General features: G+C 46.9%; 1 protein-coding gene across 4 annotated transcripts; it reads right to left on the reverse strand.

Annotated features, from left to right (window-relative positions):
- Positions 1–492: 492 nt before the first annotated feature.
- LOC122367933 (putative glutathione-specific gamma-glutamylcyclotransferase 2) lies at positions 493–15,029 on the reverse strand. 4 transcript variants are annotated; one of them, XM_043341487.1, is made up of 5 exons: positions 14,918–15,029; positions 3,588–3,748; positions 3,316–3,357; positions 1,571–1,786; positions 493–1,215 (listed from the first exon to the last, which is right to left on the reverse strand). In XM_043341487.1, the coding sequence occupies exons 2-5, from the start codon at positions 3,720–3,722 to the stop codon at positions 1,054–1,056; spliced, it is 555 nt and encodes a 184-aa protein (XP_043197422.1). In that variant the 5' UTR covers positions 3,723–3,748; positions 14,918–15,029; the 3' UTR covers positions 493–1,053. The 4 variants fall into 4 exon arrangements, with proteins under 4 accessions (XP_043197422.1, XP_043197421.1, XP_043197419.1 ...); XM_043341486.1 differs by having other exon boundaries at positions 14,850–15,025; XM_043341484.1 differs by having other exon boundaries at positions 14,903–14,932.
- Positions 15,030–15,418: the final 389 nt, after the last annotated feature.

Below are 15,418 nucleotides of genomic sequence, written 5' to 3' on the forward strand. Positions count from 1 at the left end.
TATTCAGATGCGTCGGTAGTAGTTCAGTATAGCAATGCCCGTTTATGACCGGGCTCCCCAGCCCTTACTCTCTGTCTCTGACTCTGCCCTACGCCGGTCCGGTCGGCGGATATGACCGATTGCTTCACTCTCATCACCGATCGGCCCCGTCACCGACCCCGGCCCGTCGGTCGGCTAAACGGAATGAACCCGTTACGGCCCAATCAATACGAGTTTGGGCTTACTGAGAATTCAGAAGTCAAAAAGGGCTCACTAATAAACGGTCCGTTTGCTGAGGTGGCAAACAACAATTAATATCGACATCCTGGTGATGCACATTATAAACACTTATTTCCGGAATCTGCCATAAAATCGGCCAAATCCCCAATAACTATATACACATAAAGATACTGATGTTTGATCTACATATCATCAAAAGAAAAATATTATAGAAATACATATATCATTCAAGAACATCGTCTCATGAAAGTGTCGGTTGTGATACGAAAGAAGTTCATGAAATAGGCAATATGCCATATTTATTACGTAGAATGTGAATTTCACCAATAATATTTATAAACAACATTTATAGGACTACAAATGTCTGCACAAAACGGTGATTTCGACGGAAAAGTGCCCGGAAGCAAAGTGAAAAAAATAACACCAATCGGGGACGGTAAAATATAGAGCAAGTGTCACGGGAATCAATGGTTAGCCCCAAATAAAAGATCAGTTGACATTAAATAGAGGTAGAGGATATTTGCATTCGGCAACACAAATAGACAAGCGCATAAGATCCAACTAGCTACAATATTGCACAAGGATTTGCACTCCGAGATCACATAAAACTCACGATCTTGTCTCCACCAACAGAATGGCAGCCAGTACTTTCGAGCATCGAAGTGACAATCTCTTCGCTAATCGCCATGCATAATTCAATCTAAAACCCCTGAGCTCCGCGTTCGAACACCACTCCAAGAGATGTAGTCATGACAGCCACTGCGTAGCCATGGAAACCGCCAACATCGCCGCTCATACAAGACGAGCGGACGTCGGACTATCATAACGCCGATATCACGAGGCGACCTTCGCCTGGAGCTCCCTCTTACGGACGGCCTCCTCCAGGATGAAGAGGTGGCTCTCCTTCACGTGCGGCATGGTGGTTCGCACGGCCTCAGCCAGGTTGTAGATGTATTCCGTGTTGGGGCCGGCCATGCCACGCGCCTCCACCACCACCTGGTGGACGAGTTCGGAAGCTTGGGTCAAATAACGCGCCGCATGCGATTCCCTCTCCCTTCAATGATGCGATGATACCATTCTGTGAATAAATATAACCCAAGCGTTGTAACAGGAGATCAACAGCTGCAGTATTTGAAATGTGTTAAGGAAGAAAAAATAAGACGAAGAAAACGTCGCATTAAAACCGAGATAGTGTGTCTGTAAGCAGTTGTCATGCTTCATTATTCTATGCATAAGCCTGAAAATCTTCCCAATACTTCAACCCCAAATCCCCTCCTACCTCCCACTGCCAATACCTCATCAACCACACCACAACACATGGACACCTCTCCCCCCTCGAGCCACAACTGACCGCTGCCAGCTCCTCCTCGCTGGTCGGGCCGGTGAAGTACGGGTTATCCTCCGTCCCGACATAGATGGTGAGCCGGTGCGGCGGACGGCGCTCGTCCTGCGGGTGAAACGCCACCGAGCGCCGCTCGTAGCCGCACCGCTCGCGGAAGTCCAGGTGGGAGATCGTGGCCTCCACTTCGTCCGCCGGGATCTCGTAGGCCACGCCCCAGACTCGCGCCTGAGCGACGGAACGGGGAGGGGGTGAGGTAAAAGGGTGAGAGGGTGAGAGGGTGCGGTGAGGTCACCCGTTGGAGAGGGATGAGTACATTGGTCAGCAACCCATGGGGCATGGGCCATCAGCTGTAGGTCGGGCAGTAAAGAGTCGGCAAATCAATCAAACATCCAGATGTATTACGGATTAGCGTATGTATTGTGGGTACATTCACGTCCGATATTACGGTAACATTTTCTAACGGGCGGGTGAGAGACGAGTAGCTCGTTCCTGTTCAATGCCATACAATTCAGCACCGTAAAGTAAAAAAGTTGACTACATCTGTCTTCTGGGCATACATGAGGTGGGTACTTGCCCTCCGAAACACTACATACCCCAATGCGTGAGACCCCGCTCACAAGGCTTTCGGACTTTTCCAATCAGCATAGTAAATATATATTCAAAGTCTCCTCCATCACACATTAAAATGGCCTAAAGACAATTCGTTCATTACATAACTCTTCGTTACAGTTTGAAACGAAAAGGTATAATCGACATTAAAAACATGCCCCTATAACGCCGTTGGACATTCATAACGACTATCATTCGACGCACTATCAATGATTGAACGAAACTCATACACGTCAGTAAAATACAACAGGCGACACTCAAGACCGACCACCTTTCCCCACTGCACCATTTGCACAGTCCGTTCGGAGTTTATGATCTATTCACACCGTGTCTCGCTCCAGACAGACTTCCTTCTCCGCCAGCTCTGCTGCCGCCCGCTCCACCAGCGGTGCCAGTATTTCCAGGTGCTCATCCCGCGCCTCGTGCCCCAGACCTCGCTGGAACTCCAGTACCCGCTGGAAATATTCCAGCGCCTTGCCGGACGGTCCGTGCGGCTCCACAATCTCCCTGGCCAGCTGCTCTGGCGGCGCCGCGCCCAAGAAGTTGGGTCCCTCCGAGGTGGCTATGAACAACTCCACCTCCCACTGGGGAAGGACCAATGACTGCTGCGCCGGAGGCGAGTCTGACGCGTCTTCGGTGAACGTGGCGCACCAGAAAGGCACCCGGCGCTGCTCGAACCACCGCTCGCGGTGGGTGAGGCGGTCTCGCGCCGCAGCGGCGTCCGGGTGGTGCTCGTCCAGCTCATAGGCAACGCCCCAGACGCGGGACTGGAACAGACGTGGCGCGCCGGTCGCGCACGGTCGGAGCGGGGGCACGCGAGACGGGAGGGAACGGAGGTGACATCGGTTACCAAGATCATAAGGCGGAACCAGGGGGTTACATGGGACGCAGAACCCAGTATGGGAGAGGAGCAAGTCAAAGGTGACAGTAATGTCGACTCAAACAGAACAGTATTTATGTGTGTTGAAAAGGAATGCTCTTTGAAAAGGAAAAGGAAGAATTGGAATAGCCCTGCAGGGTGGCTTGGTCTGTTTCTTTTTACAATAATGTGATGAAAGGCTTCTATCTAATTAATTGAACACATGCAATAGTGGTCAGCTTAGTGGGATTGATAACTGAGAAGAGAGTGATAGTACGTGGCTTACCTCTGGGTCTTCTGAGGGTACCAATGTGGCAACACGTCCAGGCTGCAACAGAGGGTAGCAAGATACAATAGCCCTACCACACCAACCAAAATAGTAAGAAAATGCTGCAATCCATAATCATTTTAGGTTTGGTCGAACCTAAGTTTAATGATGGTGAAAAATATCACAATCTAAAGCATTAAGTGGCACTGCCAGCATCATCATCAATCATGTACCAGCATCAAATATTTTGCTTCATGAAAGATTGATATTGAGATGAAGATGATTATTACCTTTTCTGGTGTGCCTCTGTGGTCGATTGACGCTTGCCAAAATCGTCTCACATAGCCTTTGATATATCCAATCTCTTTTGTCTTATATGGGAAGTCAACTTTCCAGATCAGAGAGCCATATCCAAAAATCCACATAACTATTGGCTGTTGCTTATGTAAACCTGAAAAAACAGATGCAGGTTCAGTTTGTCCTGTGTCATGTCTGCCAAAGCACATCCAATACAGTCGGTGACACACCAGGGAAATAAGCTAAAATTAGAGCGCTCTATTTATTGCTCCCGCTACTTCACCGTCTCCCATAGGGTCCTGTGTTGAGCTGGTGTCGAGGCTCTAAAAATGACGCCGATTTTTGCACCCTTCTCACGAAAACCGCTCGGACCGCCTGGAAACTAATTGTTCCGCTCTAAAAATTTCATGATCGACGGGAAAATGAATGAGGAAAAGATTGGTCCTGAAATAATTCTGAACTCCCTGTAGAACATATCGAAATATGGCTGCAAACTAGGAGCATGTCAAAATCGACAAAACAATACAAATAAACTTACCGGGATTTTTTTATTTTCCATGCATCTGTGTATGAAATCAGTCGGTTTTTCGGAAAGATAATCTTCTGTTTAATAAATAATTCCACAATTGCAATCGAGAAAAAAAAAACATTTCTGCTGTGACGGCAGTTTTGGCAACGTCTGTCAAACTAGCAGCGAGCAGCGAGCAGCGAGTCCAGCAGCGAGAAACGGGCCATCCCGATTTGGCTGAAAATTGGCTCACAGAGCCTTCTCAGCACGCTGATTCCGAAAATCATGGTCTCTAGGGTGGAAATATTGACCATTCTCGAGATAGAACCCTCTAAAGTTCTTACCATCCATGACCGGGCCATCCCGATTTGGCTGAAAATTGGCTCACAGAGCCTTCTCAGCACGCTGATTCCGAAAATCATGGTCTCTAGGGTGGAAATATTGACCGTTCTCGAGATAGAACCCTCTAAAGTTCTTACCACCCATGACCGGGCCATCCCGATTTGGCAAAAAATTGGCTCACAGAGCCTTCTCAGCACGGTGATTCCGAAAATCATGGTCTCAAGGGTGGAAATATTGACCGTTCTCGAGATAGAACCCTCTAAAGTTCTTACCACCCATGACCGGGCCATCCCGATTTGGCTGAAAATTGGCTCACAGAGCCTTCTCAGCACGCTGATTCCGAAAATCATGGTCTCTAGGGTGGAAATATTGACAGTTCTCGAGATAGAACCCTCGCAGCGAGTCCAGCAGCGAGAAACGGGCCATCCCGATTTAGCTGAAATTTGGCTCACAGAGCTTTCTCAGCACGCTGATTCCGAAAATCATGGTCTCTAGGGTGGAAATATTGACCGTTCTCAAGATAGAACCCTCTAAAGTTCTTACCGCCCATGACCGGGCCATCCCGATTTGGCTGAAAATAGGCTCACAGAGCCTTCTCAGCACGCTGATTCCGAAAATCATGGTCTCTAGGGTGGAAATATTGACCGTTCTCGAGATAGAACCCTCGCAGCGAGTCCAGCAGCGAGAAACGGGCCATCCCGATTTAGCTGAAATTTGGCTCACAGAGCCTTCTCAGCACGCTGATTCCGAAAATCATGGTCTCAAAGGTGTAAATATTGACCGTTCTCGAGATAGAACCCTCTAAAGTTCTTACCACCCATGACCGGGCCATCCCGATTTGGCTGAAAATTGGCTCACAGAGCCTCCTCAGCACGCTGATTCCGAAAATCATGGTCTCTTGGGTGGAAATATTGACCGTTCTCGAGATAGAACCCTCGCAGCGAGTCCAGCAGCGAGAAACGGGCCATCCCGATTTAGCTGAAATTTGGCTCACAGAGCCTTCTCAGCACGCTGATTCCGAAAATCATGGTCTCTAGGGTGGAAATATTGACCGTTCTCGAGATAGAACCCTCTAAAGTTCTTACCGCCCATGACCGGGCCATCCCGATTTGGCTGAAAATAGGCTCACAGAGCCTTCTCAGCACGCTGATTCCGAAAATCATGGTCTCTAGGGTGGAAATATTGACCGTTCTCGAGATAGAACCCTCGCAGCGAGTCCAGCAGCGAGAAACGGGCCATCCCGATTTAGCTGAAATTTGGCTCACAGAGCCTTCTCAGCACGCTGATTCCGAAAATCATGGTCTCTAGGGTGGAAATATTGACCGTTCTCGAGATAGAACCCTCTAAAGTTCTTACCGCCCATGACCGGGCCATCCCGATTTGGCTGAAAATAGGCTCACAGAGCCTTCTCAGCACGCTGATTCCGAAAATCATGGTCTCTAGGGTGGAAATATTGACCGTTCTCGAGATAGAACCCTCGCAGCGAGTCCAGCAGCGAGAAACGGGCCATCCCGATTTAGCTGAAATTTGGCTCACAGAGCTTTCTCAGCACGCTGATTCCGAAAATCATGGTCTCTAGGGTGGAAATATTGACCGTTCTCAAGATAGAACCCTCTAAAGTTCTTACCGCCCATGACCGGGCCATCCCGATTTGGCTGAAAATAGGCTCACAGAGCCTTCTCAGCACGCTGATTCCGAAAATCATGGTCTCTAGGGTGGAAATATTGACCGTTCTCGAGATAGAACCCTCGCAGCGAGTCCAGCAGCGAGAAACGGGCCATCCCGATTTAGCTGAAATTTGGCTCACAGAGCCTTCTCAGCACGCTGATTCCGAAAATCATGGTCTCAAAGGTGTAAATATTGACCGTTCTCGAGATAGAACCCTCTAAAGTTCTTACCACCCATGACCGGGCCATCCCGATTTGGCTGAAAATTGGCTCACAGAGCCTCCTCAGCACGCTGATTCCGAAAATCATGGTCTCTTGGGTGGAAATATTGACCGTTCTCGAGATAGAACCCTCGCAGCGAGTCCAGCAGCGAGAAACGGGCCATCCCGATTTAGCTGAAATTTGGCTCACAGAGCCTTCTCAGCACGCTGATTCCGAAAATCATGGTCTCTAGGGTGGAAATATTGACCGTTCTCGAGATAGAACCCTCTAAAGTTCTTACCGCCCATGACCGGGCCATCCCGATTTGGCTGAAAATAGGCTCACAGAGCCTTCTCAGCACGCTGATTCCGAAAATCATGGTCTCTAGGGTGGAAATATTGACCGTTCTCGAGATAGAACCCTCGCAGCGAGTCCAGCAGCGAGAAACGGGCCATCCCGATTTAGCTGAAATTTGGCTCACAGAGCCTTCTCAGCACGCTGATTCCGAAAATCATGGTCTCTAGGGTGGAAATATTGACCGTTCTCGAGATAGAACCCTCTAAAGTTCTTACCGCCCATGACCGGGCCATCCCGATTTGGCTGAAAATAGGCTCACAGAGCCTTCTCAGCACGCTGATTCCGAAAATCATGGTCTCTAGGGTGGAAATATTGACCGTTCTCGAGATAGAACCCTCGCAGCGAGTCCAGCAGCGAGAAACGGGCCATCCCGATTTAGCTGAAATTTGGCTCACAGAGCCTTCTCAGCACGCTGATTCCGAAAATCATGGTCTCTAGGGTGGAAATATTGACCGTTCTCGAGATAGAACCCTCTAAAGTTCTTACCGCCCATGACCGGGCCATCCCGATTTGGCTGAAAATAGGCTCACAGAGCCTTCTCAGCACGCTGATTCCGAAAATCATGGTCTCTAGGGTGGAAATATTGACCGTTCTCGAGATAGAACCCGCGCAGCGAGTCCAGCAGCGAGAAACGGGCCATCCCGATTTAGCTGAAATTTGGCTCACAGAGCCTTCTCAGCACGCTGATTCCGAAAATCATGGTCTCTAGGGTGGAAATATTGACCGTTCTCGAGATAGAACCCTCTAAAGTTCTTACCGCCCATGACCGGGCCATCCCGATTTGGCTGAAAATTGGCTCACAGCGCCTTCTCAGCACGCTGATTCCGAAAATCATGGTATCTAGGGTGGAAATATTGACCGTTCTCGAGATAGAACCCTCGCAGCGAGTCCAGCAGCGAGAAACGGGCCATCCCGATCTAGCTGAAATTTGGCTCACAGAGCCTTCTCAGCACACTGATTCCAAAAATCATGGTCTCTAGGGTGGAAATATTGACCGTTCTCGAGATAGAACCCTCTAAAGTTCTTACCACCCATGACCGGGCCATCCCGATTTGGCTGAAAATTGGCTCACAGAGCCTTCTCAGCACGGTGATATTGAAAATCATGGTCTCAAAGGTGTAAATATTGACCGTTCTCGAGATAGAACCCTCTAAAGTTCTTACCACCCATGACCGGGCCATCCCGATTTGGCTGAAAATTGGCTCACAGAGCCTCCTCAGCACGCTGATTCCGAAAATCATGGTCTCTTGGGTGGAAATATTGACCGTTCTCGAGATAGAACCCTCGCAGCGAGTCCAGCAGCGAAAAACGGGCCATCCCGATTTAGCTGAAATTTGGCTCACAGAGCCTTCTCAGCACGCTGATTCCGAAAATCATGGTCTCTAGGATGGAAATATTGACCATTCTCGAGATAGAACCCTCGAAAGTTCTTACCGCCCATGACCGGGCCATCCCGATTTGGCTGAAAATTGGCTCACAGAGCCTTCTCAGCACGCTGATTCCGAAAATCATGGTCTCTAGGATGGAAATATTGACCGTTCTCGAGATAGAACCCTCGCAGCGAGTCCAGCAGCGAGAAACGGGCCATCCCGATTTAGCTGAAATTTGGCTCACAGAGCCTTCTCAGCACGCTGATTCCGAAAATCATGGTCTCTAGGGTGGAAATATTGACCATTCTCGAGATAGAACCCTCTAAAGTTCTTACCGCCCATGACCGGGCCATCCCGATTTGGCTGAAAATTGGCTCACAGAGCCTTCTCAGCACGCTGATTCCGAAAATCATGGTCTCTAGGGTGGAAATATTGACCGTTCTCGAGATAGAACCCTCGCAGCGAGTCCAGCAGCGAGAAACGGGCCATCCCGATTTAGCTGAAATTTGGCTCACAGAGCCTTCTCAGCACGCTGATTCCGAAAATCATGGTCTCTAGGGTGAAAATATTGACCGTTCTCGAGATAGAACCCTCTAAAGTTCTTACCGCCCATGACCGGGCCATCCCGATTTGGCTGAAAATTGGCTCACAGAGCCTTCTCAGCACGCTGATTCCGAAAATCATGGTATCTAGGGTGGAAATATTGACCGTTCTCGAGATAGAACCCTCGAAGCGAGTCCAGCAGCGAGAAACGGGCCATCCCGATTTAGCTGAAATTTGGCTCACAGAGCCTTCTCAGCACGCTGATTCCGAAAATCATGGTCTCTAGGGTGGAAATATTGACCATTCTCGAGATAGAACCCTCTAAAGTTCTTACCGCCCATGACCGGGCCATCCCGATTTGGCTGAAAATTGGCTCACAGAGCCTCCTCAGCACGCTGATTCCGAAAATCATGGTCTCTTGGGTGGAAATATTGACCGTTCTCGAGATAGAACCCTCGCAGCGAGTCCAGCAGCGAGAAACGGGCCATCCCGATTTGGCTGAAAATTGGCTCACAGAGCCTTCTCAGCACGCTGATTCCGAAAATCATGGTCTCTTGGGTGGAAATATTGACCGTTCTCGAGATAGAACCCTCGCAGCGAGTCCAGCAGCGAGAAACGGGCCATCCCGATTTAGCTGAAATTTGGCTCACAGAGCTTTCTCAGCACGCTGATTCCGAAAATCATGGTCTCTAGGGTGGAAATATTGACCATTCTCGAGATAGAACCCTCTAAAGTTCTTACCGCCCATGACCGGGCCATCCCGATTTGGCTGAAAATTGGCTCACAGAGCCTTCTCAGCACGCTGATTCCGAAAATCATGGTCTCTAGGGTGGAAATATTGACCGTTCTCGAGATAGAACCCTCGCAGCGAGTCCAGCAGCGAGAAACGGGCCATCCCGATTTAGCTGAAATTTGGCTCACAGAGCCTTCTCAGCACGCTGATTCCGAAAATCATGGTCTCTAGGGTGGAAATATTGACCGTTCTCGAGATAGAACCCTCTAAAGTTCTTACCGCCCATGACCGGGCCATCCTGATTTGGCTGAAAATTGGCTCACAGAGCCTTCTCAGCACGCTGATTCCGAAAATCATGGTATCTAGGGTGGAAATATTGACCGTTCTCGAGATAGAACCCTCGCATCGAGTCCAGCAGCGAGAAACGGGCCATCCCGATTTAGCTGAAAATTGGCTCACAGAGCCTTCTCAGCACGCTGATTCCGAAAACCATGGTCTCTAGGGTGGAAATATTGACCGTTCTCGAGATAGAACCCTCTAAAGTTCTTACCACCCATGACCGGGCCATCCCGATTTGGCTGAAAATTGGCTCACAGAGCCTTCTCAGCACGCTGATTCCGAAAATCATGGTCTCTAGGGTGGAAATATTGAGGGTTCTATCTCGAGAACGGTCAATATTTCCACCCTAGAGACCATGATTTTCGGAATCAGCGTACTGAGAAGGCTCTGTGAGCCAATTTTCAGCCAAATCGGGATGGCCCGGTCATGGATGGTAAGAACTTTAGAGGGTTCTATCTCGAGAACGGTCAATATTTCCACCCTAGAGACCATGATTTTCGGAATCAGCGTGCTGAGAAGGCTCTGTGAGCCAATTTTCAGCCAAATCGGGATGGCCCGGTCATGGATGGTAAGAACTTTAGAGGGTTCTATTTCGAGAACGGTCAATATTTCCACTCTAGAGATCATAATTTTCGGAATCAGCGTGCTGAGAAGGCTCTGTGAGCCAATTTTCAGCCAAATCGGGATGGCCCGGTCATGGGTGGTAAGAACTTTAGAGGGTTCTATCTCGAGAACGGTCAAGATTTCCACCCTAGAGACCATGATTTTCGGAATCAGCGTGCTGAGAAGGCTCTGTGAGCCAATTTTCAGCCAAATCAGGATGGCCCGGTCATGGATGGTAAGAACTTTAGAGGGTTCTATCTCGAGAACGGTCAATATTTCCACCCTAGAGACCATGATTTTCGGAATCAGCGTGCTGAGAAGGCTCTGTGAGCCAAATTTCAGCTAAATCGGGATGGCCCGTTTCTCGTTGCTGGACTCGCTGCGAGGGTTCTATCTCGAGAACGGTCAATATTTCCACCCTAGAGACCATGATTTTCGGATTCAGCGTGCTGAGAAGGCTCTGTTAGCCAATTTTCAGCCAAATCGGGATGGCCCGGTCTTGGGTGGTAAGAAATTTAGAGGGTTCTATCTCGAGAACGGTCAATATTTCCACCCTAGAGACCATGATTTTCGGAATTAGCGTGCTGAGAAGGCTCTGTGAGCCATTTTTCAGCGAAATCGGGATGGCCCGGTCATGGGTGGTAAGAACTTTAGAGGGTTCTATCTCGAGAACGGTCAATATTTCCACCCTAGAGACCATGATTTTCGGAATCAGCGTGCTGAGAAGGCTCTGTTAGCCAATTTTCAGCCAAATCGGGATGGCCCGGTCTTGGGTGGTAAGAACTTTAGAGGGTTCTATCTCGAGAACGGTCAATATTTCCACCCTAGAGACCATGATTTTCGGAATCAGCGTGCTGCGAAGGCTCTGTGAGCCATTTTTTAGCCAAATCGGGATGGCCCGGTCATGGGTGGTAAGAACTTTAGAGAGTTCTATCTCGAGAACGGTCAATATTTCCACCCTAGAGACCATGATTTTCGGAATCAGCGTGCTGAGAAGGCTCTGTGAGCCATTTTTCAGCGAAATCGGGATGGCCCGGTCATGGGTGGTAAGAACTTTAGAGGGTTCTATCTCGAGAACGGTCAATATTTCCACCCTAGAGACCATGATTTTCGGAATCAGCGTGCTGAGAAGGCTCTGTTAGCCAATTTTCAGCCAAATCGGGATGGCCCGGTCTTGGGTGGTAAGAACTTTAGAGGGTTCTATCTCGAGAACGGTCAATATTTCCACCCTAGAGACCACGATTTTCGGAATCAGCGTGCTGAGAAGGCTCTGTGAGCCATTTTTCAGCCAAATCGGGATGGCCCGGTCATGGGTGGTAAGAACTTTAGAGGGTTCTATCTCGAGAACGGTCAATATTTCCACCCTAGAGACCATGATTTTCGGAATCAGCGTGCTGAGAAGGCTCTGTGAGCCAATTTTCAGCCAAATCGGGATGGCCCGGTCATGGGTGGTAAGAACTTTAGAGGGTTCTATCTCGAGAACGGTCAATATTTCCACCCTAGAGACCATGATTTTCGGAATCAGCGTGCTGAGAAAGCTCTGTGAGCCAATTTTCAGCTAAATCGGGATGGCCCGTTTCTCGCTGCTGGATTCGCTGCTCGCTGCTCGCTGCTAGTTTGACAGACGTGTTTTGGCATTGTGCCAGTAGTGTGGCGTGCGCGGTGCTGCGTGGTCGTCGGGACGGAGTTGTGAGTATTTTCGGTGTTTTAAATGGTTGATGGCCATTTGAACCAGCTTTATATTATTTCCTACAAATTTTTGCATCAAATTATTGCTTTGAAAGACCATTGAAACCCCTTATCTCTTCATGAAACACGATCATATTTATCGTCGACGAAAATGGCGCGGGACCCCATGTGCGTTCCGATCGAAATAAATCGTAAATTAAATAATATTCGATGATAAGTATCATATTCTAGTGACACATTTTCATAAAATAAGGCATAAACTTTGCAAGGAAGTCAACATTGGATAATTGGATTCTTATTTTGCTCACATATCCTTGTGTAGTCAAATGGCTCAATTGTTAGATAAATGTAAGCATATGTTTTGGCTTGATGTTTGCTGTGAAACCACCCAGCCACTTGCTGGTTGAGTGGTTTTTGATAATAACCTGATAATCATTTCTCCTTTTCCTTAAAAGAAACTAAAATTATTTTCAAAGTAATCCATTTTTAGGAAAGGCGGCTTGCTCATTGACATTTCATGTTCTTGTTTTGTTATTGCTGGCAGTATTTTGATACAATAATGCAATATGAATTTTTTGCAATAATAAAACCTAAGACAAACCTAGTTAATGGGTCAATCAAACACCCAACAGAAAGATTGTGAGTCCTTGTGACGTGAAGTAGAACATTCTATGAATGTGTTATATATATAATATGCCAAATTTTAAATTAATGATACTGATAGCTGAGCATGTGAATTATGCCACAATATAATTTCATTTTCTGGTTTTGAAATAGCCGGCAGTATTTTACTTCAACAAATGTAATATACATGGAATGCATGTTGTTATGTTATGTTAAAAGTTTAATAACAGCAAACAGAAGGGACTGTTTCAGCAGATAATGTTTGTACCTTATGCATTACCTTTCTTTTCTGCAGGACTATGCTTCCGCTGGGTGGTCAACATTTGCCTCCTGAAGAAGTTGAGCAACATGAAGACCACCAGATGAGGTGTCTGCGGTTCATGTGGAACTCTGCAGACTACAAGTGTTATGCCAACCACAACCAAAGTGCTGTGATCATGGAGGCATGAACCTCATGACAACACTTCAGATTTGCATTTGTACCAAAGTGTGATTCAAACCACCTGTGGCATCTCACTCAATGTGTGAACAGTGTGATCATTGTGCAGTGTTCAGCTGCAACTAAGACATTTATTAGTGACTTGTTTTGCAATTAGCCACCAAAAGCATTTTTGGGCTGGCTGCTGTAATTTGTTGTGCACTGCGCAATAGTGGTAGTGTTTTGTCACTTGTCAAGTTGTCAGTTGTGCATGTTGCATGTTTCTCTTCCCTCGGCCCTCATTATCAGTTAAGTGGTGAATTGGCATCACTCAGTCTCCCCAGATCTCCATTGACTGTCTGTCAACCACCTAACTTGAGATGGTATTTGCTAATAGTGTCAGAAAAGAAGTGATTGTAGACATTTTTAGGAATATGAGCTCCGTTTCATGCGTGTTGCAGTGGTCATTTTGTCACTTGTCCCATAGTGTAATAAATGGAAACTGTTGTTCCCTTTTCAAGGTACTTGCGGATGCAGAAAGCGTTGGGCCTAATTATTAAACGCACCCTTCTATCAGCGACGCACGAAATCGACAAATATCATCCTTTTTAGAGCAGGAGGAAACGAAAACTTGTGAACATAGCTGTACCTACAACAGTGCATAAGGAATTGGAATTCTGGGAGTTTTTGAAATTCGGAGAAACTCAAGTTGTCGACAGGTATGCCCCCTTGTACGTCAAAGACCGCCTAAAAAACAAACGTCTACAAATGAAGGCAGCTGTATTCGTATGTTCGTTGTAATTGCAGCAGCCTAGCAACATGCATTGTGGTCCGATGGCGAATTACACTCGTGCTAAAAAACTATGCCGGTAACTGCCAACATACTTAGGTCGTAGGTGAGGAGAGGAAGGGTTATGTCAAATGTCAACATCAAAGAAATGGCTTCATCTGAGCCGTGCCTATTGTACATAATTCAACCAATCTATGCATTTCGTTTCTTGCAATCTACTCATGCTTTCACTCCAGCTTCAGAGTAATCATCCCATATTGTACGTCTTAAGATATTGATTTCTATGGCAGTTCGCAATTGCTAGCCACGTCTCACCTCAGTTTGGTGGCCCCGCATCGGCCCACTCGGCCGCGCTCGGCCGCTCTAAAATTGACTTACGGAGGAGGATGGTGGCTTTTATTTTAGCTTCTCCGCTGACTGCGGGGAGCGCCGTCGCCGAGGTCGGAGCAATAATTAGCTTAAGTTTGGGACTAATTTCCACGCTTAATTAACATTTTAATGTTATTTTAATTAATTCATGTTAATCTTTGACGCATTCTCTTTCTATTGATACCATCCACCGGTCTGAGAAGTACTGCCTTGCTGCGTAAGGGCCGATAAAAGATCACGCTTTTAAGGGTATCTCTTCAACATGGGGCAGGAGCAATAAATAGAGCGCTCTAATTTTAGCTTATTTCCCTGGAGTGTCACCAACTGAATAGGAATGCTTGTGTGGCATGATAACCCAGGATAATAAACCAATAATTGAATGCCCTGGATCAAACTTCAGCATCTCGAAGCTCACTTGCTCAGTGCCTACTTTGAGTTCAGCCCAAGGCTATATAAGTTCAGCCCAAGGTAATTGGTGGGAAATGGAAAGCCGACAAGTTGTTAAAGGTGCGGGTTGGAATCTTCTGATCGCGTCTTTCCATCTTTTGGCGTATTGTACGCCAAAAGATGGAAATGGAAAGCCATTGAAAAATACGATTACGATCCGCTGGCATGCGGAGTAAGTGGAGTAATAATAAAATTGTTGTTGTTGTTGTTGTTGGAATAGGACATAATAAAATTGTAAAGTAGGCTAACACTCACGCAAACAAAAGGAAACAGACGAAAAATCAAAATCAATCGGAAAAGAGCCCAACCCCCTCCTCCTGCACTTGGTAATTGGTACACAGCACATCGATATGTAAACAAATTATTTGATTGGTCTTTAATCTGCTTAAGCAAATGATGAGCAGCTGCTCGTGAATCTTAAGCCAATGAAATGCTGACTTTGCTCTGTGGTAAAGATTATGAACATTAGGGTTTTCAAGGCGTTATTGTAACCAAATTATGAAGGGAAATCCTTCTCATTAAGTATTATACCTTTATTATTTTCGATATTTAATTCATATTTTTTACTAAATATGCGTGGTATTGTTTTAAGAAATATGCTTTATAAAAATGAAAGACAAAAGTTAGGTCTTACTTGAAAGATTACATGTGTTTCACGTGTATTTTGAAAGCAAAGCTGTCTTTTTATTTTCCACAAGCATAAAAATTAGTTTTTCTTTGACAGCTAATGTGACGCTGTAGAATACCGACGCATGTACGTATTTCCCTGTGAATCAACGGAGAAGTTTGTAAAATTGGACGCCCACGGGAGAGTGGGTCAATTA

Source organism: Amphibalanus amphitrite, unplaced genomic scaffold (assembly GCF_019059575.1).
Source record: "Amphibalanus amphitrite isolate SeventyFive unplaced genomic scaffold, NRLGWU_Aamphi_draft 000909F_arrow, whole genome shotgun sequence".
Lineage (NCBI taxonomy): Eukaryota > Metazoa > Arthropoda > Thecostraca > Balanomorpha > Balanidae > Amphibalanus > Amphibalanus amphitrite.